This window comes from Mesocricetus auratus, unplaced genomic scaffold (genome assembly GCF_017639785.1).
Source record: "Mesocricetus auratus isolate SY011 unplaced genomic scaffold, BCM_Maur_2.0 Super-Scaffold_100691, whole genome shotgun sequence".
In the NCBI taxonomy this organism is placed as follows: Eukaryota; Metazoa; Chordata; class Mammalia; order Rodentia; family Cricetidae; genus Mesocricetus; species Mesocricetus auratus.
In genome coordinates, this window is record NW_024429267.1 from 44,999,733 (window position 1) to 45,025,754 (window position 26,022).

Sequence of the window (26,022 nt, forward strand, 5' to 3'; positions counted from 1 at the left end):
AGTTGAGGGCAGTATGTGGGAAAGGGCGAGGTGTTGGAGACGCTGGCTTTTGAGAAACAAGTTAACGAGAAGTAGAGCCAAGGAAGTGGGAGAATTCAAAGTAAGAGAAAAGGATGAATGCTGTTAGAAGCAGCCAGAATTTGGTTGTAAAACTATGAGTTTTAAATTTCTTTAGGTGTGAAATGATATATGCAGGCAGAAATAATAAAACAAATATGCTTAGGGGAAAAACAAAAAGCATAATTCTAGCAGTAGTTTAGAAGGCAAGATTGTCTAGTGACATTCACTGATAGTTTAAATGCCAGCATTGGCCGGTGACATTAATTACATTGGAGCCTGATGGTTGCTGGTCAGGTTTTGATACTCAGCACAGATGGTTCCTTGCCTATGAAAAGAATAACAAACTCACTTATTGAACATTGTGTTGTACATCAAGCACTTTCTAAAAGCATAGATACTTTACACATACATTTAACAAAGAAAACAAACTGAAGCACACAAAACACTTAGATTAACCAGGTATGGTGGTACATAACTTTAATTCCATCACTGGGGAGGCAGAGGCAGGCAGATCTTAAGGTGAGTTTAAGGCTAGCCTGGTCTACATAGTAAGTTCCAGGACATCCATTGCTGCATAGTGCGACCCTGTCTCAAAAAACCAAAACAACAAATAAAATACCACTTAAAAATTACCTCACAATTGATCTTTTTGCTAATAGAGTTTGAGCTTAGCAGAGGCAGCCTTATTTCAGTGCACATTGTACACTGTAGAGTGGTATAGGCAGAAGCCAGTCTTCCCTTATGAGGAGAAGAAAGACTAAGTGAGCAAGTGGAGTAGTGGCAGCTGAGTGTCTGGGAGCAGACATGTGTTTGTTACCTTTTCAACAGTAGACAGGTGGAAGGCCTTGGAGCCTGAGTGCTGTTGCATAAGAAGTGAGTAGCAGTGGAGGAAGTGTGAAGATATCCAGGCAGGGATGTAAAGAGCACATCTGTGGAAACAAAGCTTTCAAGGTAGAGTCAGGCCCAGAGAGGAAGCTTCCAAAGTCACATTTAAGGGCCAGAGGCCAGAGGCCAGAGGCCAGAGGAGGGAGTTTCTGCTTTTGATCTAGCAGGAGGCTTTGGGGCTTTAGATAATCATGAAATTGACTTGAATTCAGAGAGAAAAGAGTTTACTTCACTATGTCCTAAAGCTTATTATTAGTTTTTAAAATGGTCTTATTCTTAGTTCCTCTAAGGTGTCTTCAGTCCTCAGTGAAGACTTAGAGAATTAGAAGAACAAAAGCCAGTGAAACCCTTATTTAGATAGACAAGAGAGAGGCTGTGCTGTTGGGGCTTTGACTTGCAGTGATTGCTCTAAATGTACCTTCCTTAGTCTCTCTTTGGGTCTGCCACAACATTTGGATCTGTGAGCCTTTGCTCCATGATCCAGGTTTCAGATTTGAATTTTAGACAGTTAAGATGGACATACCTACTTGTAATACCATGTGCACACACACACACAGCATTGGTTATTCAGAGTAGAGACAGTGAGGTGATAAAAAAGTGCATAATGTACTTAACTTCCTCCTCAGTCTACCTTCTCTTCTACCTGGCCTTCCACATTTAGTCTACACCCTAAGCCTAAAAGGTTTGGTTTGTAGATGCTGAAATTTAATCCCTGCTTTTGGTATTTTCCAGCATTTCTCTTGATTTGGAAACTACTTAGTTCTTGGTCAACCAAGCTTGCGTTTACTGATAACCAATAACTAGTCGAACAGCTAACATCCACTCAACTGTGGACCTTTAAAAGTTATGTTGATGCTGGGTGGCGGTACGCACACCTTTAATCCCAGCACTAGGGAGGCAGAGACAGGCAGATCTCTGTGAGCTGGAGGCCAGCCTGGTCTACAGAGCGATTCTAGGACAGCCAGGGCTGTTACACAGATAAACCCTGTCTCCAAAAACAAAACAAAAAAGTTGTTTTTGGCTAGGGGAATACAGTGGTAGAGTGCTTGCCTGGCATAAATGATTCCTGATTTGTATTCTAGCCCCATACATTCTGGGGGAAGGGGGAAGCTTGGGAGTTGTACTATTGTAATTTATTACCTGTCAAAAATTTTAAACATAATTGTTTTGTTCCACAATGACTAGACAGACATATAGTTCTTATTCTTCCCTCTGTTCATTTTTTTGTTTGTTTGGTTTGGTTTTTTCGAGACAGGGTTTCTCTGTATTGTTTTGGAGCCTGTCCTGGAACTCACTCGGTAGACCAGGCTTGGTCTCGAACTCACAGAGACCCACCTGCCTCTGCCTCCCGAGTGCTGGGATTAAAGGCATGCGCCACCACCGCCTGGCTTCTGTGTTTATTTTTAACGTTGGTTCTTTGTTAATAGATGTAATTTTGGTCAAGGCCATGGGAATGTGCCTGCAAAGGAGCTGGAGTTATTATCTGATGAGCACTTGGAGGTTTTCCTGACTTTGCCCTCCTCTTGTTTGTCTTTTGTTTGTGTGAGCTTGTCTGTGTTAACTCTCACTGCTTCCTCCAGACACTCTCAGTTCCTTTTGGGTGGGTGAATGCTTAGCAGCTGTCAAGTCTGTTTCTGGAAGTGATATGTAGCCAAAGATGTAGAATAGTGGTCTTAAGCGATCACACAACACACATGCACTCTAGTATAGTCACATACTCGCACACATTAGGGTTACTGAATATCACTAGTTTTTCTCATGTAGCTGCCATCTATTGCTGGAAAGTCTCAGTCACTGCATCAAACAGTCTCTGTGGGTTGGGGAGATGGCTGGAGGGAGTAAAATGTTTGCTAAACAAGTGTGAACCCGATCTTGAATCTCCAGAACTCACATAAAGCTGGTTATGGTAGCAAGCAGTTGTAATCTCATAACTTCTATCGTGATGGGGGAGGTTGAGACAGGAGAATCCCTAGAAGTTTGCATACCAGACTAGATACTGTGACTGAAGAACAAGAGATCCTGTCTTAAGATGAGGCTGGGCGTTGGTGGCGCACGCCTTTAATCCCAGCACCTGGAGGCAGAGGCTGGTGAATCTCTAAGTTCGAGGCCAGCCTGGTCTACAGAGTGAGTGCCAGGATAAGCTCCAAAGCTACAAGAGAAACCCTTTCCCGAAAAACCAAAAATAAATGAATGAATGAATGATGGAAGATGAGGATCAGCATTGGAGGTTATCCTCTGACCTCCACATGTGCTCTATTAAAGTCTGCCCACCTGTACTAACACCAAAGAATGAACACACACCTACCTGTTGTATGTTAAAAAAAATCTTTAATGGTTGTTAGATGAAGAACTGCTTGTGGACAAGTCTGGTTTATACTGTAGCTGTGATTTTATTTTCTTTTTCTTTGTGGTGCTGGAGTTTGAACCCAGGGCCTTGTCAACAAAGTGCTTATTTTTTTAAGTGAGTTGCAGGATATTTAGAGTCTAGGATATCTAGAGAAAATGTTTCATTGCTTTTCTGGCACATGATTGATTGATTGATTGATTTGTAACTGAGGAGAGTAGGTATCTATTTACTCTGTCTTGTGTGCTTGGTTTGTTGAAATGTTCATACAGAGTGCTTAGTAGCTCTGAAGGATCTGCCCATTATGTAGGATGGAGTACATGAGCTGCAGGGTTTAGGAGCTGGCATTTCAGCAACTGTGTTCTGTGTTTTGCTAGGACATGGAGCTTTAAGTTTCAGGGAAAACCTTTTTTGTTCCAGTGTCTGAGCTCAGTTTCCTCACTTTGGTTGATGGAGGAGGAGACAGAAGAGTCCCTCTGGTCTTTGAAGGTTATTGGTAGCTTTAGACACATGTGAAGCAGGTTTTCTGTTTCTTTGCATAAGTACTACATGACCAGGATGCCCTTGTGGAGAGGCTGGTAATCCTTGCTGAGGGGCTTTTCAAATGTCTTGAACATGTATGTCTGTCCCAGTCATCATGGTTAACAGTTTGTTTATTCCTTTGTACCTCCCCCACCCAAATAGGAATCACCACATGGCCCATATGGGTTAAGCCTTTGTGTTTGTCTTAATGCTTAATGCTCTCTTGCCAGGAAGAGGAAGAACAGGAGGAAGAGGATGATGACGAAGATGATGATGACACTGATGATTTAGATGAACTTGACACTGACCAGTTGCTGGAGGCAGAATTGGAGGAGGATGACAACAATGAGAACGCAGGCGAGGATGGAGACAATGACTTCTCTCCCTCTGATGAGGAGTTAGCAAATCTTCTAGAAGAGGGAGAGGAGGGGGAAGATGAAGACTCTGATGCAGATGAGGAAGTAGAACTGATCCTGGGAGACAGTAAGTATAAGGCAGAGTTTGGGATGAGTCCTAGTACCTCAGGCCAGGTCCTTTTTCTTGGACCAGCCCAGTATAGAAGACAGCTGTGCTTAAGTTCTGCTGATTCACCACTCTGATCTCTTGAGGAATAGCACTGTGGCATCAATCACCCCCATTCTCCTATCAGACTTTGTAACCACCCTAGCTGGCTCCCACTTCTTACATTTTAACCAAAGGCCTGTAAACTTTTTTTCTGTCAAAGCAGAGTCAGTGCTTTTTTCGCTTCCTGGGTTGTGATCTCTATTGCAGACACTCAGCTCTGCTATAAGAATGAGAAAGCAGTCACAGGCCAAACATAAGTTGATGTTTATGACTGTTCCAGTAAAACAAAGTAGGTATGAGCTTATAGTTTTTGAATTCCTTCTTTAAAAGCTTGGCCTTAGGATGGCCCAAAGCTCAGCTGTCACTCTAGGTTCAGGCTGGAATCAGTGAGAAGTAATTCCTCACAGGCTGCTGTGCCTTTCCGACTGTTCCATACAAATTAAGGGCCTTTTGTGGGAGAGCCATTTCCAGTCTGGTTTTGGCTAGTCCCCCCTAAAGTGTGAGGATAAATGCATCTGTTTTGTCCATTCCTCCCTCACTTCTTGTTCCAAAGTTTGAAGAACAAACTCCAGTTTGTGTACTAATTTCCCACTAGTGGATTTCTGAAGCCATCTTCTACTTTTGCTAATGAATCCCGAATAAACCAACTAGCAGCGATAAGACTTAGAGAGAACACCACCATTGCACTCTTACTGTCTCAGCATTGCTATAGAGTGCCATTGTTGGCAGACTTGTAACTGTGGTCCTAGTCCTTTGTATTGCTGCCCTGCCTGAGTGAGGAGTGGCTCCTGTCTCATGTGCCCAGCTAACATACCCAGCATTTTCACAGGCATGGTAGGTATTGTGTGTAATAATGACAGCCACTAATCACAGAGGGATGTTCACAATTAATTAAAAATTAGTTTCTTATTTCTAAATGCTCTGTAGCCATATATTGCTACTGTGCTAAGCAGCAAGGATGCATACATTTATATCATTTACTATCATGACAGAAAGTTGTTTTGTGATGGCCTAGGCCAAGCTTCTTCGTCAGAGAGCCTTATGTTTATGATCATGTTTCCTGGTAGGAGAAGAGGTGGGTGACTGATTTTAAAGCATACAAATATAAATACTCCTGTCATATGTAATGTGCATACACAATACTCTTCCCTCTGATGTAAGTTCATTTTCTTGGGAATAGATAGCTCTTATGTGCTGGTAGTGCTGAAGACTGACAGTTGATTGCCTTAGCAGAGACTTAGCAAGTCCTCCTAGAATTATTTGAGGAAGGTCTTCGTGGGGGTGGGGTTGCTTATATCCACCTGTCTGCTGTTTATCATATTTAAAGGTTGAGGTGATCCCAGCCATGACCTGAAATCCAGGTAAGAAGGACCCAGAGACATTTTTAACGAAATACCAATAGTGAGATGTTAGAGTCAATGATACCTCCTTTCAATTAGTAACAGTAGTTAATAATACAGGAGGTGGGGTCAGTTAACAGCAAGAAGCTGGTGTCACCCCCACATGTAAGAGTGTCCATTTGTTTGTTTTTTAAATAAGTTTGCAGATAAACTCGACAGAGTAATCAAAAGCTGCTTTTGAAGGAGGGCCTCTACGACAAAGTTATAGCATTACCAACAAGGGCTGCAATACTATTATTTGGTGTCCCATTTTTGTTCAGTCAGGCCTATTCCTCCAGGGCCTACTTTATAGTGAGAGGTGGCTAGACTGTATATTGGTGAAAAACTGCATCCCTGTTTTTAACCAGTACAATATTTCCATAGGGTGGGGGGAGGGAATATAACCCAGGCAATGAATATTAAAACTACTCCCCAACAAAGTTAAAATAGTGAAATCTTCCCACCCCCTACTCTAACCCTGACAACTGCCTTCATTCACAGGGCTGTGTACTTAATCCATGATGGGGGCAGTGAATGAAAGCAGAGAGCCGCTACCAGTGACCGTGTCCCAACAATCCAGATGACACTTCCAGCTTCTGCTCATGCTTTACAACAGTAAATGACACATAGATGTGCTAATGTGCATTTAATCACCAGAGGAGCGAAGATATCTGGGCTTTTTTATTCTGTAATGTTTCTAAACCTCTACCCATTAAATGCAAAGAAAAATGGAAGGAGTCTTGACAGAGCAGCAGGGGCATCCACGTGCTGATAAGATTGGTTTAAGTGTTATTTGCGGCAAGGAGCCTAATCTGTGCTCCAACTTTTTCTAGGTCTTGGATTTCACTGTCTGGATAACTGTGCACATCCCCAGTGCTGGGGACTACTTGCCTTCCAGATACCTTAGCATAGTCCTAGCTTACCTGTATTAGGATGATGCATTTGGTATGAAACACCCTTTAGGTTTTACACTGGGTCTTATTTTGGCAGGGACAGTTGATGCTTCAGTGTTTCTCTGAAAGGGGGGATCCTGGGCAGCAGCGACTGCATGGTTAATGCACATTGCTCTCAGCTATTGCACTGTGACACCAGGTACTGGTTCAGCCAAGGATGCAGCATGGTCATCTCCTCAGACCCTGAGTTTGTCCTAGTCACTTAACATGATTGACCTCAAATTCCCCAACCCTTCTGCCTTCATTATCTGAGTACTGGGATTACAGGCATGTGCTGCCACACCCAGCTTCAGGTTTTCCATTCTTAATTTGAATATAAACCCTCACAATTTGTATGTTAACAGTACACCCTCCTTTTGTCATTCTGTAAATTTCTTCTCTCAAAACAATGGTAATCTGGAAAACTTTAATTCTGTAAATCATAAGAATATTGTCACTATAACCTGGTTGTAAATGTTGACATATACATGACAACATGTGGATATTTCTGCTTGGACTCTGAGGTGGAGACACAGAGGTGGCACCTGTAGGTTGTCCTTTATTGATTGCTCTTCCTGTGTTTTATGGGCTGTCCATTGTGGATATTGCTGTCCCTTGTGGCTGTACTAAACTCCTCACTTATAAGGATTATTGTTACAAGCTTCATTCTGATAGTCTGGAGGAACTCTTCCTAAGTTTATGAAGCCTTTTTAAAGGTAGGGTGAAAGCCATAGAAAACCATACCCTATAGGCTGCCATTTGACTTTGCACAGGCCAGACACAGAACCCTAGTGCTTGAGAGAAAGGCTTGCCAGAGTCTTTGTCTCTGCTTTTAAAGCAACAACAGGTCAACACACTGGAAAGATATTTATAGTTCATCTGTCTTTGGTGCTTAGACCTTTCAGAATGGGCGATCCTGACTAGATCCTGGGGATTGGGTCACTGCAACACCTGGGGCTGAGAAAAGGCTAGGCAGGTAGATAGAAGGAGTCCTGTCATCTGACCACTGGGTACTGTGATCCTCACAGAGCAGTCCTTAAATGTGATGCAGAGTTAAGTCTTGGCTGGCTCGTTTGTTTGCAGTAGGTAGGGGGATTGAACTGCCTCGATTCCTGGGAGGTTCTCAGGCAGGTGGGCTTGGCATTGTTGGCTTGCCTATAATGCAAGCACTGGAGGATTATGTAGAGGTTGGCAGAGGTGTCTGGCAAGGACAGGTGCTGTGTGTGGCTCTGGGGAGTACTTCCTGTCTTCGGGAGTTTTCACCTCAGAGACGCTGCTCGGGTATGGTCTCGTCATGTTCAAGTGTTAGCTTTTCATTCTGTGACCACTGCATTGTGTTTCCCAACCCTTGCCATGTTGGGCCACATTTGCACCCATGTGGATGCTGGGAGCACTGATTTCCCCACCTCTAGGCCATCTCTTCTGTCTTACTGGTTTTTTTCTTACCTAAGGAACCTTGCAGAGAAAGAGTATTTTGGAACATGCATTTTTTCTGCCTTGCCTTGCCCTAGAATTCTTTGAGGTACCTTGGAGAGGCTGCTGAAGCTGTGTATGCGTGGGCATCCCTTTCCACGTGGACGTGTCAGATTCTAGGTGTTTCAGGATTCACGCTATATTGCTCACACTCCTGGAACCTTATGAAAATATTTCCACAGCTTGTTATTATTTTAAAAAATTTAAGGGGCTAGAAGATACGGTTCAGTGGTTAACAGCACTTGATCTTGCAGGACCTGGGTTTGATTCCCAGCACCTACATGACAGCTCACAACCATCTGTAACTCCAGTTCCAGGGGATCTGACGCCCTGTTTGTTATATCTACTAGGGCACCCGACACATGTGTTGCACAGATATACATGCAAGCAAAACACCCATATATACATTTTTTTTAAAGTTCAAATTACATTTAGGGAGAGAACATGCTTTCTACATGTGCAGAGGTCAGAGGACAGTTTGTGGAGTTGGTTCTCTCTACCACGTAGGCCCCAGGGACAGATGGCAAATTGATAGGATTGGTGGCAGGTACTTTGCCGGCTGAGAGACTTTATTGGCCCTTTTTCATAGCTTCTTGAACAAACACTAGGCCCTAAGAGGTTTGTTTATTTGTTTGTTTGTTTGTTTGCTAGTTTTGACTTCAATCAGATAGGCATGATGTGTTTTTGTTTTGAGCGACCTTTGGTGGAGGGAGGGTCAGGACAGTCTCACTACATCCAGGTGACCTCTCCTGAGCGGGGGATTATAATGTCCCTCACACCTGGCTTTGGGGGTCCTGGCCTCCTCCTCTGTGGATGGATGACCCTTCTGTAGCTGCATTATAATACAAGGGTTGAGTCCTAGGGCCATCTACCTTTATAGGCTCCTGATGATGGAGAAAGCGTTTCAACCTGCATTTAAAAACAAATTTTCGTGCCAGGCTGTGGTGGTGCATGCCTTTAATCCCAGCACTTGGGAGGCAGACACAGGTGGATCTCTGCGAGTTCAAGGCCAGCCTGGTCTACAAAGTGAGTTCCAGGACAGCCAGGGTTGCACAGAGAAACCCTGTCTTAAATCAAAACAGCCCCCCCAAGTTAGTGTGTACATTTAAGGTATCCATCATGAAAATATGGGACTTGTATAAAAAGGCTACTGTAGTGAAAAATGGACATGTCTAACCATCACCTACTTCCAATGGCAAGAAGAGCTAAAAGCAAGAAAACAAAAAATACCCCTCCCCAAAACTCATTAGTCTGACAATATAGTTTCATTGACACCATGTTGTATATTAGGACTCTAGACTTGGTTATCCTTTGTATCTGCTACTTTGAACTGTTGACTTTGTTCTTCCTGTCCCCTGGTAACATTTTTTGTTTTAAAGACAGGGTTTTACTCTGTAACTCAGGCTGGCCTAGAACTCACTGTAGCCTATGAACTTCCCTCTTTAGTGCTTCTTCAGGGTCAGGCTTATCACCCTGCCATAAAGATACAGTAGGCCTGGGGCTGGGACATCTGTGGTCTCAGCCCTATCCCTTTGCAGCCCAGTGCCCCAGGTGGAGGCTTGAGGACACTTGATCCCTCTGGGGCATCTCAGCCAGGAATCAGGGCCTCCAGGTTCAGGTTTTTTGAAAGGCAAGAGAACCAAAGGTCCCAAGGGTGTTCATTGTTGCCAGCAACGGGCATATTCTCTGGAGCCAAGCTCCAAGGAGTTAATTGTTGTGTTTTCTCCTTTTTGGAAACTGGTAATTAACCCTACTCAGGCATAGGTGTGTTGAATGCAGGGTTTCCTACAATCCTAGCACATAATTCTTTCTCCCTTCTCTTACCTTTCAGCAGACAGCTCGGACAACTCTGATTTGGAAGATGACATCATCTTATCTCTGAATGAGTGATGTGCCATCCCCACTTGGAAGAGAATCTTGGCAGGCCAGAGAAACTGAGTGAATGAAATCAGAACACCTGCCTTTTGCTGTCTCCCAGGGCTGTCCCATTAAGGACCTGTATGCCCTGCATTCAGAGGACTATGGTTTTAGTCTCCCTGGAATCTGAGGGCCCTTCTAAAAACAATAACAACCACAAAAAAAAAAAAAAAAAAAAAAAAGACTACAGGGACTAGGCCCTAGTTGCGTCCCCTCCTCCTAGGAAGGACATAGCTTTCCTCAAGGGAAAAAACAAACATGTCTCTGGGTATTTCACAATATATTTTCTTTGTATAATGTTCTTTACTTAAAGAACAAGAAATAGTTTTTTATAAAACTTTAAAAAGGAAAAAAAAGCAACAGGCATTTATAACTGAGGGTCTGAACTTATATCCACCAGTCTCCTATCCCTGCACTTCATTTTCTTTGAAGAAAATGATGTCTAAGGAACAATATAGAGGCATTTTTACATACGTATTTAAATGAAGAGGAAAATCGTGGTTTCTTAAATTGATAAGGATTAAGAATATTTTATTATAAATATAATATATGATTTTTTTAACCTGTTTTGTTGCCTCATATGCTGTCAAGTTAATTTGTTTTCCTTTGTGCCAGAGCGGGAATGGAAGGCATTGCTTGTTATTGAGAAAATGCCTAACTCCCTACCTTGGTGGCCAGACAGCACTTGTGCGGGCCTTGGCTTTGTGGAGTTGAGAGAACTTTAGGGGATAAATTCACTCCCTCTTTCTCTTTGTGATTCAGTTTTTCAAGTCTTTTTTCCTTCCCTTTTCTCCCCAATGTGGAAATTACAAATCAAAGGTCTTTTTCTTTAATGTAAAGTGTATTTATTTAAAAAAAAATACAAAATAAACTACAAGTCTGTCTTTGTTTATGGCCTTTCCTTGTTTTCTTTTACTGAAGTGGGGTGTTCCTCTCCACCTCCTCACGGCTCTGGCCAGACCAGAGTCTTGTGGGGATGGCATGGGGGCAGAGAGTAGGCTACATCTCTGTTATCACGTGTGGGATCTTAGGGATCATTCTGGCCACCCCTTGGTCTTTTTCAGTCCTAGAAGTTGAGGGTTACTTGAAGCTTGATCAGGTTGCATATGGAGAAAAACTTCACGGGTCTAAAATTGACAAAGTGTCAGGGGCTCATGTTTGTTTTGTTCATCCCACCCTTCCCGTCCCACAATAAATATAAAACATTAATTTCTCTGACTTTGCCCAAATGGAAGCTTCGGTTTCTGTTACATAGGCATTAATTACACAGCCACAGAGACACTTCTCCCTTAACTGAGAGAAGGTGCATTGGGCCTGAAGTAAACAAGCAACACAAGACGGGGAAAACTCTCCAGGGGTAGGTAGAGCCTGCTACTCAGGAATACAACCTGTCACACTGAAATGGCCTTTACCAGAGGCACATCCTGTTCCTTTAAAGGCCAAGCAAGGCTGCAGCTCCTCATTTGCTCCATGCCTTGGCGTTAAATGGTTAGCTGACAATAGCCAGTGAAATCTGATGGCTGGTACTGAGTACAGCTGAAGAGAAAGTAGTGAAAACTCTGCACTGTCACTAATGTAGCTCCATCTGCCAGGAGCTCTTGGGAGCACCCACAGACCTCCCAAGGTGGAGATGGCTACATTTAATAGGAAAGCACAATTCTGGTTGACTTGACAACACTCCCTTAGGAATGTGCTTCCTGAGACTAAAAGAAAAAAACATCTACCTTTCTTGTTCTACTAGGGTTCAAAACCTGAGTCACTTAGGAAGACACAGGATATGAAAACATTACCAATTAGGGGGGTTTTGTCTGCTCATGGCTTTTGCCTTCATCAAACATCTCAGGCACTAGGCACCTGCTGTTAGCTTTCTCACTGGAGACAATATGATCAAACAATACCTTGACCACCCGACCCACCTTTAGTGCTGGCAGGGCTAGCTGAGAGGCCCCGGGACCCATTATGTCTTAAGCACTAGAAGGAAGTGGTTAAGTGGTACAAGGTAGATGGTTACACTGGGGTGTGGCTCTTCACCCAGAAACAGTAGTTATCACTGGAGCCAAAGGGTGCCCCTTTCCAAACAGGCTGCTAAAGCTGGGGCCTGGTGATTTAGTTGGTTCTGCCTGGGAAGGGTGCACTTGGGTGATGAAACCTGCTTTGTTAAGGAAGATGGGGACCCAGAGGTGCTACAACAGCAGTTCTGTGACATTGTTTAAGATCTGCAAGAAAGACTACAACAGGCCTTCAAGATGAGGCCCACTGCAGTTTCTGCTGGTACGACAAAGAATCCTGAAGTAGTTTGGGACACCAGGTCGGCTGACACTCCTGTCCCTGAAGGCAGTGGCCACACAACTCAAATAGCCATAGGCAGACACATTAACACTCCCACTAATGCTTTAGTGCAGTGGTTCTTACCCTTCCTACAGTGCGACCCTTTAATACAGTTCCTCATGTGGTGACCCCAACCATAAAATTAATTTCATTGCTACTTCATAACTGTAATTTTGATAGTTACGAATCACAATGTAAATAACTTCTGGCAATGTTAAGTTTGTCAAAGGGGTCACGACCCACAGTTTGCGAATCATTTTAGAGCCATGCTTGGTCTCATGACTACCAGGCAAGGTCTACTGAGTGAGAAGTCCCTGTTCTGCCCAATCTCCAGAGTTTCTGTTCTTGTAGGCAGGCATGAACTCCATACAACCCCCAAGGTCCATCTCAGAGCCCAGGGGTCACAAGTGCTTTCTCAGGAAGTGGGCCAGAACCTCTGACGAGGATTCCCACTGACCTAGGCCTGACTGGTTTGGACTACCCAAGTTGTCACATTCTCAGCCTGGCTATAATCTGTGGTGACAACTGTTGCCTGATCCAGCTTCCTACTGAGACAGAAAAGGCAGAGTCTCAAACTCCTTAGGCCACTTTCCCTCCTGAGCCCAAGGATGCTCCAATCTGTGTCCTTCTAACCATAGTCTATGTGGCCCTAGGCTCTAGCCTATCACTTAGCAACTGGGACTTCTTTCCCACAAAGAAATATCTATTTCCTTACCTCATTTCTGTGTATCAGAGCACGAACAATATGTTACTCATCAAGGACATCTTCCTGGCACTGTATCCCCTTGCAGCACTGAGGATTGTAGTTGGGGGTGGGGGGTTGTTTGCCATAAAGCTCTAGGTTTGACTGTGGCACAGGCTCACTCTACTGACATAGCCCTGGAAGACCAAAGAAAAGCCCAAAATCACAAGCACATTGAAGAGTTAACCAAGTTAGGCTGCTTCTCACCCTGCATGCCAACATTTTGCCTCCAGGACCCCTGGGAACCAGGTAGCTAACTCTGATACTGGAGACCCTAAACTACATTAAGACTAAAGCCTGAACCAGAGGGAGCCTGGACAGGTCATGTACAAGGCTCCTCAGCATCAATATTGCACTGTTACTTCCCCCAAATCCAAGACTAAAAACTGAAAAGTAACCTCTGTCAAATAGGCCTTATAATTCGGTGCTTTGTCTAAGTCATAGCTCAAACTAAAGCACATACTTAGGACAGGGAAAACAACAACAAAAACTACCTGTAGCTGTTGGCACAGATCTTAGGCGCAGGCCCTTCCTCTAAGTGGCTCAGCTCATGGTGGTGTAACAGGGCCGTGTCACACAAGCCTGTGGGCCATCAGCTACGATTGACAAGTGTGAGCAGGGTTCCTGACACGAAGAGCTGGGCACCACCAATTCAGCCCAACTTTTAGAAGCAGCGGTGCCAAAAGCATGACATAGGGCATGCACTGAGGGAAGTCTTCCATTCTTTAAGACAAAAACCTGATTAAACCAGGACTCTGGTCAGATTAAAAATTCATCCTGACAAAGGCTTTACTGACAACTTTCCATACAGTTAGTCAAAAAAAAAAAAAAAATACAGCAGACAGTATCTCACACACAGGAAACATAACAGGAGTTTCTTCTTGTTAAAAACAAACAAAAAGCCCCAGACCTAAGAACTCAGTTTTAGCAGTGGACAGGATGCCACCAAATGAAGCAGAACAACCAGCAGAGAATTCAAACCAAGGCGTAAGGTAGGTAGAGGAGGGAGCAGATTCTTAAAGGAACTGCTTCTGTGACACAGCTGGAAAGAACAGGTGTGGGCTAGGCGGTGTCTCTCACTATAACTATCACCATGTGCTCTTCCTCTAGCTTGCCCAATGTCCTCAGTGCTGACTGGAGGTACTGCTGTGAAAAGTCGCAGGGTGGGAAGGCATAGAGCATGCCCGTGCTGTCTCTGCCCTTCGAGCCACCCACGGGCAGGCTGATCACCCCCGCAGCCTGCTTCTGTTTCAAGTAGGAGACCAGGTTCCTGAGAAGCCGCCTCTGTAGGCCTGGCTCCACCGTGGGCACCCCCTCAGTGCCAGGCCCACTGGGGGTTGACTGGATGGCTAGGAGCACTGCATAGCCGTTGGGGCTCCCCTGCTTAATGCGACGGGTGACCTCATCCAGCTTGGGCTGGTCCAGTCGAAGGCGCTGGGCAATCTTTAGCTGGGTCAGCTTGCTGCCAGAAGTGTGGTCTTTGAGGAGCCCGCTGATAACTCCGTGGTCCCCTTCTAGGATGTGCATAGATGTTGGAAAGCAGCTGTTTTTCAAAACTAGAAGCCCATTCCAGCCTAGCTGCAGTGTCTGAGCATACTCTGAAAGAGTCTTTAGCTTTTTGGTCTCGTGTTTTGGCTCTTCAAGAGTCTTGGGCTCTGCCTCAATGGTCCGATGATTGCGTTCACTCTCTCTCGTCTTTTTCCCATGGGAAGAGTCTGGAGCCTCGTGGTGGTGGTGGTGATGGCTCCTCTCCTCCACACCATGCCTGCTGTTGCTAAGGGAGTTGCTGCCTGACTCCTTGGTCCCTTCACTGGAGTGGTTCTCCTTTCGGCTACGGTCAGGGGTGCGGTCGGAGCCTCGCTCAGACTGCTGCCCCCCACCCTTGGTCCTGCTGCGTTCCTCATACGGGGAGTGAGCTGTCCTTCCTCGGTCACTGGAAAGGCTTCTCCGCTTGCGTCTCTCCTCCCAGGGCTTGGCTATACTCCGGTCCCCATCTCCTCCCCAGCGCTCACCACTCCGGCTGCGCACTGAGCGGCTATAGCCCTCCAGGCTGTTTCTGCGGTCAGAACTTTTACTGAGGCTGGTCCAGTCCCCTTCCAAAAAGGTCCGGTCTCGGTCCGAATACAGAAGGTGTGGAGGAGTCCTATCCCGCACCCTGAGGTCAGCATCCAGGTTTCGATGCCGGGTATATCCGTCAGCGAGCAGCTCATAATGCACAGGGAGAGGTGAGGGCTGGTACTGCTGGGGATATCGAGTCTCCTCTGCTTTGGCGAAATCCACCCTGAGCCTGCGATCTGGACCGCCCAAGGGAAAGCCCCTCATTTTAGCACAGGCGGCTTGGGCTGCGTCCAGGCTCTCGTACTGGATGTAGGCAAAGCTGTCTCCCTTTACGTGATCGATGGTCCGAATGCTCCCAAAGCGATCAAATTCCCTGGCCAAGGCTGCCAGAGAGGTGTTAGGTCCCAGACCACCCACCCAGAGGCGGGTGGTGGGGTTAGCCTTGCCGTAGCCTATCTTTATGGGGTTTCTGCCAATCACGCGTCCGGACATGGCCACCTTGGCCCTGTGTGCCATGTCCAGGTTCTGAAACTTGAGGAAAGCATAGGCACCCCCCTGGCCACGGGCAGGCCTCTTGATGACCACCTCCTCGATGATACCGTACTTCTCGAATGCCCGTCGGAGCTCCACCTCAGACACACTGTGGTCCAGGTTCCCGATGAAGAGGTTTCGAGTGGCTCTCTGGTCATCCTCCGGCATCAGGTCCTCCTCGCACACGGCCGGGTAGCCGTAGGGGCGCCCACGGTCGTCGTACAACCCGTAGTAGTCCAAGGCCCGCTCCCGGGACAGTCCCACGGCCGCGGCGGCCGCAGCGTCCAGGGCGAAGGCTGCCGCGGCGTGCCGGGCGCGGGGCTCCCGCAGGGGCGGGGCGGCCACCGGCGACAGCGAGCGCTGCTTGTACTGGTAGCCCCCGTGCAGCGGCAAGTAGCCCAGCGGATCGGCGGGCGTGGGAGGCCCTGGGGGCGGCGTGGAGGCGGCGGCGCTGCTGCTGCTACTGCGCCTGCTGCTCCCGCCGCCGCCGCCGCGCAGGTAGACCGGCTCCACCTTGAGCGGCCGGTCGTACAGCAGCAGCTGCCGGGCCAGGGCATGCTGCCGGGCCTCGCGCGCGTCCTGTGGATGCCGGAAGTTCACGTAGGCCACGCGGCCCAGCTCCGGGGTGTGCGAGAGGCGCAGGCTGATCTCCCCGAAGCGCTTGAACTGGTGGAAGAGCCGGTCCTCCAGGTGCTCGGCCGGCAGCGCGGGGCTCAGGCTGCTGATGAGGAGCGTCTTGTATTCCGGAGCCGCCGTGGAGCCGGGACCCGCAGGTTCCGCCCCGGGGGGCGGCGGGGGCGGCGGGAGTGGAGATGCGCGGGGCGACGCGCCGCCGGCACCGGGGTCCCCCGAGGCCTTGCCGGTGCGTCCTCCGCCTCCGGGCGCGCCCGAGGAGCGCCCGCTGCTCGCCCGGTGATTCGCATCCCCGGCAGCGCGGCCGTCGCGATGCCCGCCGCCGCCACTGCCGCGGGGCTTGTCACGCGTCCGCGCTGGAACTGGGTGCTTGGTGCCGCCGGAGGCCTTGTGCGCTGCTCGCCGCCCGCCCGCCTCTGCCTCCCGTTCGCGCTCCCGCGGCCGCTTTGCGGACGATGACGAGCCACGCCCGCTCGGGCTGGAGTCTCGCTCGTTCTGCCGCTTCATGGCGCCGGCGCGGCGGGCGGGCGGCCCGCAGGCCCCTCACAGCGGCAGCGGCGGCAGCCCAGGAGGCAGCGCCCCCGGCGCCGCCATCTTGGACAAAAGGACTCGGCGCGGCAGCGGCGGCGGGGCGGGGCGGGAGCGGCGCCGAGGGGCCGGGAGCTGCGTTATCAAGCTGCGCCGGACGCACCACGTGACTGAGCTGGGCGGGACGAGAGTTTCGCTCGGCGCCTATCATTGGGCTCCGCGGCCCTGTACCACGTGACATCCCGGCGAGCAGAGACGCTGGCTTCACTGCGCTCTGGCGCCACTGCGTGGCCGACGGGCCGTAGGCGCGGGGCTGCTGCGTTGTGCACGGATTCCCTCAGGAGCAAGGAGGGCCCCAGCTGGACTTAGGCTTTGTGCTCTAGGGCTAGCCACTCCGGGGCCGCCTACTTTGTTTTGCGGTCTCACGGCCGTGCCCACTGGAACAGGAAAGGCCACTCGACCGGCGGCCTCTTTGCGTTGTTAAGTATCCCACTCAGACCTGCCACTAGGTTGAAATCCTATTCCCCTCCATGGTGTTTTCTAACTGGGACCAGAGGCGACATCCTTGAAGGATCCTTACACCCTGTCCAGGACGCACATCCCGGACATCTTCTGCATTCAGATTCTTCAGGCACTGTCCTGGCAGGAGCCTGAAAACAAGACCTCCTGGGTCCAGGTACAGAAAGTAAAAGACTGCATTTGCAGCCACAGGCATCTTGGTACCCCTGGGTGCAACTTTGTGCTGTAGGTTTCTGGGCAGCCAGGAGGCTGGAAAGGTAGGTCTGCAGAGAGAGCAGGTAATGCCAGAAGCTGTCACTTCTCGCTATGCTGACATCTTGCTGGCTAGTGTTGACTACATCCAGGAGTACAGGCAAGGGGACCCAAAGGCCACTAGGGGCTTATGTTCTCCACAGATGTTTGCTGGATCCATTGAAGTATCTGTAGGATGTCGAAGGGTGCACCCAGCTCTTCCCTCCTCCCACAGACAGAGCAATTGGCAGGAGACAAGAACTTGGTGGAACAAACAGCAGTGGGCTCCATGGCAGGATGTAAGGACCCGCACCAGTGAGCTAAGACCAGCGCTTCGGAAAACACACTTCTCAGAAGTCACTCCTTTCACGGGACGCTGGGGCAGCAGGAGCAAAGTGTCCCTGCTAAGAACTACCAGCCACAGAGCAACTGGAACCATGCTTGGGCTCTGCACTGCTACCAGGTCTCACCCTGCCTCCGTGTAAACCACACAAATCCAAGTAAGCAAGGGGTCTTGTTCACACTAGACTTAGACTGGAACCCCAACGAATGGATAACTAAGTCCCAGGTGGAGTGAAGAAATGCCAATTCTGAGCACCGCATCTGCTGATGTACTGTAGACTTAACCTAACCCAGTAACAGGCCCACCTTCAGCTCCTCCTACTGGATTGGACTGGATGGGAGTCTGAAGGCGGTGTCAAGCCTAAGTCTTCACCCTGCTGAAGTACACGATACTCTGAAGCCCCTAAATCTTGTTGTGGGAGTTTTTGGCACTGGCCGGTCAAGGGACCTTTGCAGACTGGCAAGATAAAGCAGTAGATTATAGGGCAGAATTCTGTTTCAGTTCAACTCTCCAAAGACAGATTTTTTTTCCCCTTTAATAAAAAAATCCAGACAAACTTTGAAGTCCAAGAGTAAACCAGCAAAAGAAGGAAGTAAATTCCTCCCCCGAGGGGAGGGGGCACCACAGAGCCAGCATCACTATTAGGAAAGCTCCAGGCTTCACACCTCATTGTCAGGAGCCCGCTTAAAAAATAAATTACAAAATGGTAGTTTGGGCAAGAGACAGGTGAACTGTTCTTCCCTCAGGAGCAGCAGGGATTGGGCAGACTACAAGTCAGTCCGTGCGCTGGCTGCCTTGGGGGCATATTTAGGCATCAGTTCGTTTATCTTCCGGATATAGTCAGACTTTTCTGCACAGCCTTTGCACATTTCCCCCCAGTCGTCCAGAATCTTCTTCAACTCTTTCACGCGGAGCTTCTTCAGGTCCACTGTGCTCAGGTCGATCTGCTTGTCTGCAGGGAGAGCAGGGTAGTGAGTGGCTGGGTAGGAGAGGCCGCTGCTCAAGTGCTGCCCCGCCAACCATTCCTGAGGACAGCCTGACGTGCAGCAGGGGAGACACATGCAGCCATGAGGGAACTGGCACTGTTCACCAGCAGGGCCACCTCAGGCTGTCAGCGTTGGCTACGGGACATGCACTGTGCAGTTCAGAGAACCCACACGGTTCAGAGGAACACAGCTCCAGTTCCCCAAGGACCTTCTACACATCAGCACAGAATGACAGTTCCAGGCCGCTGACAGAGCAGACATGTCCCCTATCTCCTCATCAAGGCACCAGAGTCAAAGCTTACTCCATAACCCATATGACCCAGACAGACCTACAGCAGAACCAACCAGGGTGCCAAATCACCAAGCACAAACCACAAACACAAGGCTCTTGGACATGTGAGTTATACTATACACTGGCAGTGTTTTAAACTTCATGGGGTTATGTAAAATGAGACGGGCTCTTTCATGGTGATGCTGTGACGCCTATCACTCTTACACTAAAGGGTTTTTTTTAGGGCCATCAGAAGTACAGCCATGACACTGACAAGTCGGTTAAACTAAAGTCTATTACATCGTTTCTCTGCTCAAGTCTCTGATGCTCCCAACTTCAGACTAAAAGTCAAACCCCAAGGCCTTGTCCAGCTTGTCCACCTTATTCATTATACCTCCATCTGTATTCTCGGTCTGCACCGTCCTGCTATGAGCTGGCCTCTTGGCTAATCCTCCGGCTTTCAAAGCATGCTAACAAGTCACCCTCTCAACTTCTGACCTCCACCTAGCTTTGCTGTGGATGACTCTGAACCCTGCACAGGATATCACCCATCATGCTATCAACACTTGTGATGACGCTTCTGGCTGGAAAGCGAGCCCAGAAGGGCGCACAGTCCTGGTCACACTCACCGTATTTTAGCTCGCAGATCTGGCTGTCTTTCTTCTTCAGCTTCTCACAGATCTTCTCCACGGGGATATGGTGGGCCAGGGGCTTCGACACCTCATTGATGATCTTGGTGGCTGCATCATCTGTGGCCCCAATGTAGTAGCACTGGAGCGGAAAACAACACCAAACAAAACAAAAGCCTTAAGAAAGAATTTATGTGCATGACTAGGTGCGCACGTGTGAAGGTGCTGGAGGCCAGAAGAAGGCATCGGACTCCCCAGAGCTGGAGTCAGTGTTGTGGGTGCTGGAGACTAAACTCAGGTCCTCTGCCAGAGCAGCACACTCTCATAGCTGTCTCTCCAGCTCCAGACAATGGCTGTTAGGTCATCTTGAAAACTGCTCTCTGCCAAGGCCTCATGTTTTCAGTCCTTGCCCAGATCTAGTTGTTCTAAACTCTATGCTCAGTCCCAGAGTTTCCAGACGAGTTTCAGAACCATCAGAGTTCCAATGAGAGACTGCCAGAAAAATTAAAGCTTCAAAGGCCAACGCTTTACCAGGCACCTACTTCTGATCCCAAACACAGCACACTCTTTCTGGTCTTTGGGCTTGCACACTGTCTGGATGCTCTCCCTCAGAGATACCTCTGACGACTTTCTGTAACAGCCCCTCCCCACCCCCAAACTATCCTCGAATATTCTCTTCACAGACACACCATTCACTGCATTTGTCTGTCACTTTTCTCTTCTGGCATGCTCAGACACTTAATAAATAAAATACTGGCTAAATGTACTACAGTCTCAAATTAGCTTACAGACATGCCCCATCATGAAGTGGACAGAACACACGAGCCAGGGCCAGCCTGGGTGGGTCACCAGCTACTCACCAAGCGATTCTCTTTGCCTCTCGCTTCACGGCAGAACTTTACAAGTTCTTCTTCAATAGTGGCTGGAGAAAATGTGACATCTCTGTCTTTGAGGTCCTGGTAAAATCTTCCCAGGTAAGAAACACAAACTGGAAAAGAGAGATGGTAAGCAATTACTAATCCCCATCTCCGCAGAAGAAACTCTGTCAGCAGTTTTGGTACAAGGGATGATGATCATTAAAACGTTTCCCATCATTGTTTTTTCTCAGGTACTCATTCACAGGTGCCCAGTGCATGCCGGGTATAATATCACCCCAGTGACCCACACACAGTCCTCCTTGCTCTTTTCAAGTTGAAGCCGAGAGTGGACACGTGTCCTTGAGAGGGAACTCACTGTGACCTCATAAGGGACCGATTGGAAGCTGAAGCAAAAGATCAAAACATTCCTTATTCCAAATACAACACCGAACCCCTAAGTGCAGCTTGGCAACCCCAGGAAACCGTTGAGGCCCAGGGCGTCCCTTCCCGGAACCTCTAAACAATGATGGGAAAGGACAAAAACTCCCGCGTTGTGGGCTTCCGGCCAAGTTTTCAACGCGATTGGGCCGACGCTTTCCCCTAAACGGATCAATGTTTCTAGGCCCGAGGCCCTTCCTCCAGCGAACCCCGCTAGGATGGGCCCCCGCCCCCGCTCTCTCGGTTCCTTTGGGTTCAGCGCTCCCTCCCGGCCTCCCCCTCTCCCCCCGCACCTTCACAGTCGCCTGGCCGCAGCGCCCGGCTGTCAGGCAGCACGCTCAGGGCCAGCGCTACCGCCAGCCCGCGCGTAGCCCACATCTCCTCTGCCTCCACCACCGCTGCCGCCGCCGCGCGAATGAACCGCACCCGGCCCGGTGCACCGCCTAGGGGGCTGGAACACAAGCCGGAGCTTCCCATTGGCGGGCAGCCTCCGCGCCCACCCATATGCCGCATTCTCATTGGTCCACGTGCCCTGGAGCCCAGGCCAGCGGCTCCACGCTACCCTTCCTCATTGGCTGGTGGCGTCTGGATCCTAGACAGCTGTCCGTTGCTGATTGAGCCTGGGCGGTCCATAGGAAACGGCTGGGCGGAAGCTGCACGGGCCGCCATATTGGGTAGGGGCAGCTGCTTTGGCTGCTGCCGGGCACCCTCCGAATCTGGTGACACGCCCCGAGGACCCCTTCTTGCCTCTACACTCAGTCCCCTCCCGGGCCCCGGATTCGTAGCGCAGGATTTCTGGCGTCAGCAGACACCCGGCAGCATAAGCGGCGCAAGCAAGGATCAGAAGCAGCGGTTCCTTGTTTTGAGTCACCACGTGGATTGGCGAACCAATCTTTGAGACCGTCCACGTTCATTCGCCGGCTGCCCACTCCCCTCCCTATCCTGGGTCGGAATGCAGATCCGCCCAGAGGAAAGGCTCGATGCCTATCAAAGTCGGCTGCTGCTGTCTTGGACCTCTGAGGGCTCTGCCTGCGGCTAGGCAGCAAGCAAGGGTTGGGATAGCCTCCCAGTGGAGGCCAGGGGATCTTGTGTCCCACTCTTGGAGACGCGCAGATGGGAACTGGAGATGGTACCGCCTGGACTGCCCTAATGCTAACTATTGTGCTAGGGCTTGGCCACTCGCCCTCGAAGGCAGAATACGGAGAGCGGCCGGCTAAGTACAGAAAAGTATCTGGAGCTAAGAGGGCGTGGAGCCCGGCGACAAGGGTTTGAGAGGGGGCACTTATGCTCCCATTCAGTGAAATCAGTGGATCAATATCAGGTATTCATCTTTAATTCACATCACAGCAGTCAAGGGAGGGGGAGGAGTCAATTGGCAGATATTTACATCTAAAATTCACATTGCTTGTTGGATTTATAACATGCTACCACAATATATACAGTAAAATACCTCTTGGGACACCGGCACAATTTTTTTTCTTTAACTCTTCTGGTACAGTTAAGATCATTTTTAAATCAGTTTTTCTTTAGACATGAATACACAAAGGAAATGTTTAGAAGTTTTGTTTTAAATAAGCACAGAATGCCAGAGGTTAAAAACACATTTATAGGGCTTATTACCAATTAGACATCACACTCTATACATTTTTTGCTCAAATTCCTGTACAAATACACAGCATTCAAATAGATATTTACAAATATGCTTGAAAGAATGAAAACCAGTATTTCACAATCTTCTCAAAGGATTCTGATCTCTGGCCTCCCATTTCCCTCACACTGGCTGGTTTCTCAATAGAAAGTACTCAGAATAGGGCCATTTCATCCAGTTAGGGGAAACGGGGAGGGACAACACAAATATATTTCATCTTGCATAAAGCAAGGCCAAGGAACTTAACCCTACATTCCCCTCCCTCCCTCCTGTGCCACCAAGTGGAGAAGGTAAATGTCATTGTGTGATAATTGGCTGCTTTCATGGACTGAGGCTCACATGTGCCTGGAAACCTGGAGCTGCCTTACCTATGAATCACATTCAAAGCAGACTTTGACCCTCACATCTGTGAACCCAGACGATCCAGAGACAAGCTTACCAATGAGCCCAGGCTCAGGAGCAGGTGTGTGTGCCCCCTTGGAGTCAGGGCTCCCTGGATTGGCCTACATCCTTAGCAGCCTCTGCTCTATTCTGCCTGAATGATCCTGAGGGTATCAGAAAGTCCTACACACATTGACCCTGGACCCCAACATACTCTGTAGGAAAATGGGCTCTCTATCTTTCCCCTAGGTTATTTGCTGGCAGTTCTATTGAACTTATTTATAAGAGAAAAACACCCTGACCGTGGACTTCTTTGTTTGGGAAAGAACTTGGAAGAAAGGATGAGCAGCTAGGCCCAGGACTTGGCTACAGGAGGCCAGAAGACCAACAAGTTAAAGGGTGTAGGGAATAACACACCTGCTCACCAAGGAGAAGGCAGTCTCATGGCCATCACTGGTGTGAGTGTAAGCAAATGAAAAAAAAAAACTGTCTCAAGACAAGTTTTTTTTTTTAAAGTAACTTAGAAGCACCCTGGTAAAATATTACCATACCCCCCACCATAATACCAAGAGAAAAATCAGTGCCCTGACAAGAAAGAATTTCCTATAAAGTCACCACTGTGCCCTGCCTAACAGACTGGGGAGGTCTGAAAAACTGCCCTTCTGCTGGTCCTGAACCCTGAGTGGCGGTCCCTATGGGTTTGGAGTGGAGGGTTCAGTACTTGGCTACTTGGAAGATAACAGTTTTACCTGTGTGGCTCTCTGTTTCCAAAACTAGTTTCCTCCCATCATTTTTTATTTTATTTTATTTTTAATTTTTTATGCTTTAAACCCAGGAGCTTGCTGAACCTGACCACACGTCCTCAGGGCCTGGAAGCCAGGCTGGGCAGCCAACCCCAAGGCTCAGAGGTAGTGCTGAAAATCCCTGATTCAGGCTCTAGGTGGCAGGCATTTGGGGCCATCTGTGAAAGCTAAGAGCTTTCTGGCTCCTGCCACACTCCAGCCTCACTCTTAACACCAGCTCTCTCTAACACAAGGGAAGGAGTCTAGCTCCCTGCAGGAGTGATAGCCCTTCTGGCTTCATGTAATTGAAGCCCCAGCGCGTAAGAGACAACCCTTGCAAGCCCATTCAAGGCAGGGAGGCTTCTGCAGATCATGAGGTGTTTTGAGTGGAAAGGAGCAAAAGGTCCAAAATAAAAGTGATGAGAACGTCCAAAGTGGGGTAAGAGACAAGGCTGGCCCATGGAAGCCTGGCAGTGTGCCCTGGGCATGCAGTTAGGCCAGTCATGTGCCTGACCAGCCCCTCAGTTGCACACTTCTAGATGGAAGAGTGAGCTGGCGGGCAAGCATTTGTGCAAAACGGCTTATGGCCCCTTTGTCCACCTGTGACATGTACAACACGTGGTCTTTGCAATCCCTGAATGCAACCATGATTTTTTTTCTGTCCATACAGCAAAGGAAGAGGTCCCTAGTGCAATTTCCATGCTTCACCATCGCTACCCTGGAAGGAGGCCTGGGTTCCTACTCCTGGACTCTGCAATGCTGCAAAGTAATTCTGTCTGTGCAATATCTCCATATAGCTCCATGTGGTCTGGAACTGCAGGAGGAAGAAAGCAACTACTGCATAAGGGAAGACCCAGAAAAATGGAAACAAAAAATGAAATAAAAGAGAAGCCACAAGCCTTCATGCTGCTGTGGCCTCTGGACATGGCAATTTATGAGTTCACGGCAGTAGAACAGAGACTGGTGGTTTTCTCCTGAGTGCCAAGCCTCTAGCTCCCTGGGAGGGACTTGCATTTCAGACCCAGAGTGCCTGGGCAAGCTGCTTATGGAAGCTGCCTCTCTGCTCCTCACTGTTCCCCTCGGCCGTGCTCCCAGGCCATACGGGCCTGCTCTTCCTTGGCGCTCCCAGGAGGCAGTGAAGCCTTTCGGTGCAGGCCCCTTGGCCTGTCAGCCTCCTCCCGCAGTAGCACACCCTCATCGTGCTCTAGGGCTGGCAGGCGGGGGTGGTAGGGCTTGGGTGGCAACGCAGGTGGGTCCATGGGGTCCTGAGGGATGACACATCCTGGGGCTGAGTGGCTTCTGCATGGCTGGGACTTGATGGAGTCAAGGACAGCAGACTCAGAGAGGCTGTAGTGGACAGGGAGGTAGGGCGGCTCAAGGTCTTCAGCGCCATCCCAGGCCTGGCTCGGCATGGAGTCCATGGTGTCTGTTCGAGGTGGGGCCTCTGAGGAGTGCCCAAAGTTACTCTCACTCAAGGAGGACACACCGCTGCTGGCACTGCCAGACAGCGTAGAGTTGCTGCCATCCAGGCCCGACTGGGGGCTTGTAGGGGAGGCTGGGATGGGGTGGAGAGGAGACTGTGCGAAGGAAAGGGTGGGTAAGTTAGAATCCCCTCTAGACAGGTGGACTGGCCTGCCGTGTGGATCCCAAGAGTCTGCTTATCAATGAACTTTAAAGTTTAGCAGCTTCATGTCTTTCTTCAGCAATGACTCCCCCTGAGTGTCTCCCCCAAAGCAAGCTAGTGGAGCCCAGAATCACTATTATTTCTGAGGGCCAATAAATGCCCCTGCCCTGGCTGCTGGGCACTAATGCATCTAGGGCCAAGTCCCAGGTTGGGTGTGGTCTGAGTTACTGCTGGGAAGGCTGGGTTACCAGGTAGAAGGAACACTGGTGGGCCACAGATCAGATGAATGTTACTCTGTTGCTAAAATCTGTCACAGACTTGGTCTTTTCCCATTTGCAGAAAAATTAAGCTAACAGGATTCAGATTTTACTTCTTGAATTTTTAGTACACTTTAGTGCCCAATGTTTGTCATTTTCA

General features: G+C 48.9%; 5 protein-coding genes across 14 annotated transcripts in view; 2 read left to right on the plus strand and 3 right to left on the minus strand.

Annotated features, from left to right (window-relative positions):
• Positions 1–10,966, plus strand: part of Dcaf1 (DDB1 and CUL4 associated factor 1) — a 56,954-nt gene extending 45,988 nt beyond the window's left edge. For 3 of the 6 annotated variants that reach the window (XM_040739533.1, XM_040739535.1, XM_040739536.1), the window contains 2 exons: positions 4,042–4,294; positions 9,991–10,966. In XM_040739533.1, the coding sequence (XP_040595467.1) occupies positions 4,042–4,294; positions 9,991–10,049 (312 nt within the window). In that variant the 3' untranslated portion in view covers positions 10,050–10,966. Of the gene's footprint in view, positions 1–4,041; positions 4,295–6,255; positions 6,370–9,990 lie in introns of all 6 variants that reach the window. The other 3 variants (XR_005874672.1, XR_005874673.1, XM_040739534.1) reach the window with 3 other exon arrangements.
• A 2,944-nt stretch (positions 10,967–13,910) lies between these two features.
• On the minus strand, positions 13,911–16,968 carry Rbm15b (RNA binding motif protein 15B). Its single transcript, XM_040739537.1, has one exon. The coding sequence runs from the start codon at positions 16,873–16,875 to the stop codon at positions 14,209–14,211; it is 2,667 nt and encodes an 888-aa protein (XP_040595471.1). The 5' UTR covers positions 16,876–16,968; the 3' UTR covers positions 13,911–14,208.
• Positions 16,969–18,508: 1,540 nt separating this feature from the next.
• On the minus strand, positions 18,509–21,594 carry Manf (mesencephalic astrocyte derived neurotrophic factor). The gene is made up of 4 exons (XM_005074869.4): positions 21,464–21,594; positions 20,736–20,863; positions 19,876–20,017; positions 18,509–18,941 (listed from the first exon to the last, which is right to left on the minus strand). Exons 1-4 carry the CDS (start codon positions 21,546–21,548, stop codon positions 18,757–18,759), a joined length of 540 nt encoding a protein of 179 aa, XP_005074926.3. The 5' UTR covers positions 21,549–21,594; the 3' UTR covers positions 18,509–18,756.
• Positions 19,943–24,912, plus strand: LOC121137614. Its single transcript, XM_040740242.1, has 3 exons — positions 19,943–20,008; positions 21,388–22,491; positions 24,652–24,912. Exons 1-2 carry the CDS (start codon positions 19,943–19,945, stop codon positions 22,066–22,068), a joined length of 747 nt encoding a protein of 248 aa, XP_040596176.1. The 3' UTR covers positions 22,069–22,491; positions 24,652–24,912.
• The window catches only part of Dock3 (dedicator of cytokinesis 3), a 307,606-nt gene continuing 304,071 nt past the window's right edge, over positions 22,488–26,022 (minus strand). For all 5 annotated transcript variants that reach the window (XM_040739530.1, XM_040739529.1, XM_040739528.1 and 2 more), the window contains one exon: positions 22,488–25,558. In XM_040739530.1, coding sequence (XP_040595464.1) covers positions 25,049–25,558 — 510 coding nt within the window. In that variant the 3' untranslated portion in view covers positions 22,488–25,048. The remainder of the gene's footprint in view (positions 25,559–26,022) is intronic.

Bases quoted from the DNA above. Each gene is read 5' to 3' on its own strand.
- Rbm15b (XM_040739537.1), bottom strand. From the start codon at position 16,875: ATGAAGCGGCAGAACGAGCGAGACTCCAGCCCGAGCGGGCGTGGCTCG.
- LOC121137614 (XM_040740242.1), top strand. From the start codon at position 19,943: ATGGTGGGCCAGGGGCTTCGACACCTCATTGATGATCTTGGTGGCTGC. The intron at 20,009-21,387 runs GTAGTAGCACTG...GAACCCCGCTAG, and splicing joins GCATCATCTGTGGCCCCAAT to GATGGGCCCCCGCCCCCGCT.
- Manf (XM_005074869.4), bottom strand. From the start codon at position 21,548: ATGTGGGCTACGCGCGGGCTGGCGGTAGCGCTGGCCCTGAGCGTGCTG. The intron at 20,864-21,463 runs GTGCGGGGGGAG...TCTCTTTTCCAG, and splicing joins GCGGCCAGGCGACTGTGAAG to TTTGTGTTTCTTACCTGGGA. The intron at 18,942-19,875 runs GTGAGTGTGACC...CTCTCCCTGCAG, and splicing joins GATCTGCGAGCTAAAATACG to ACAAGCAGATCGACCTGAGC.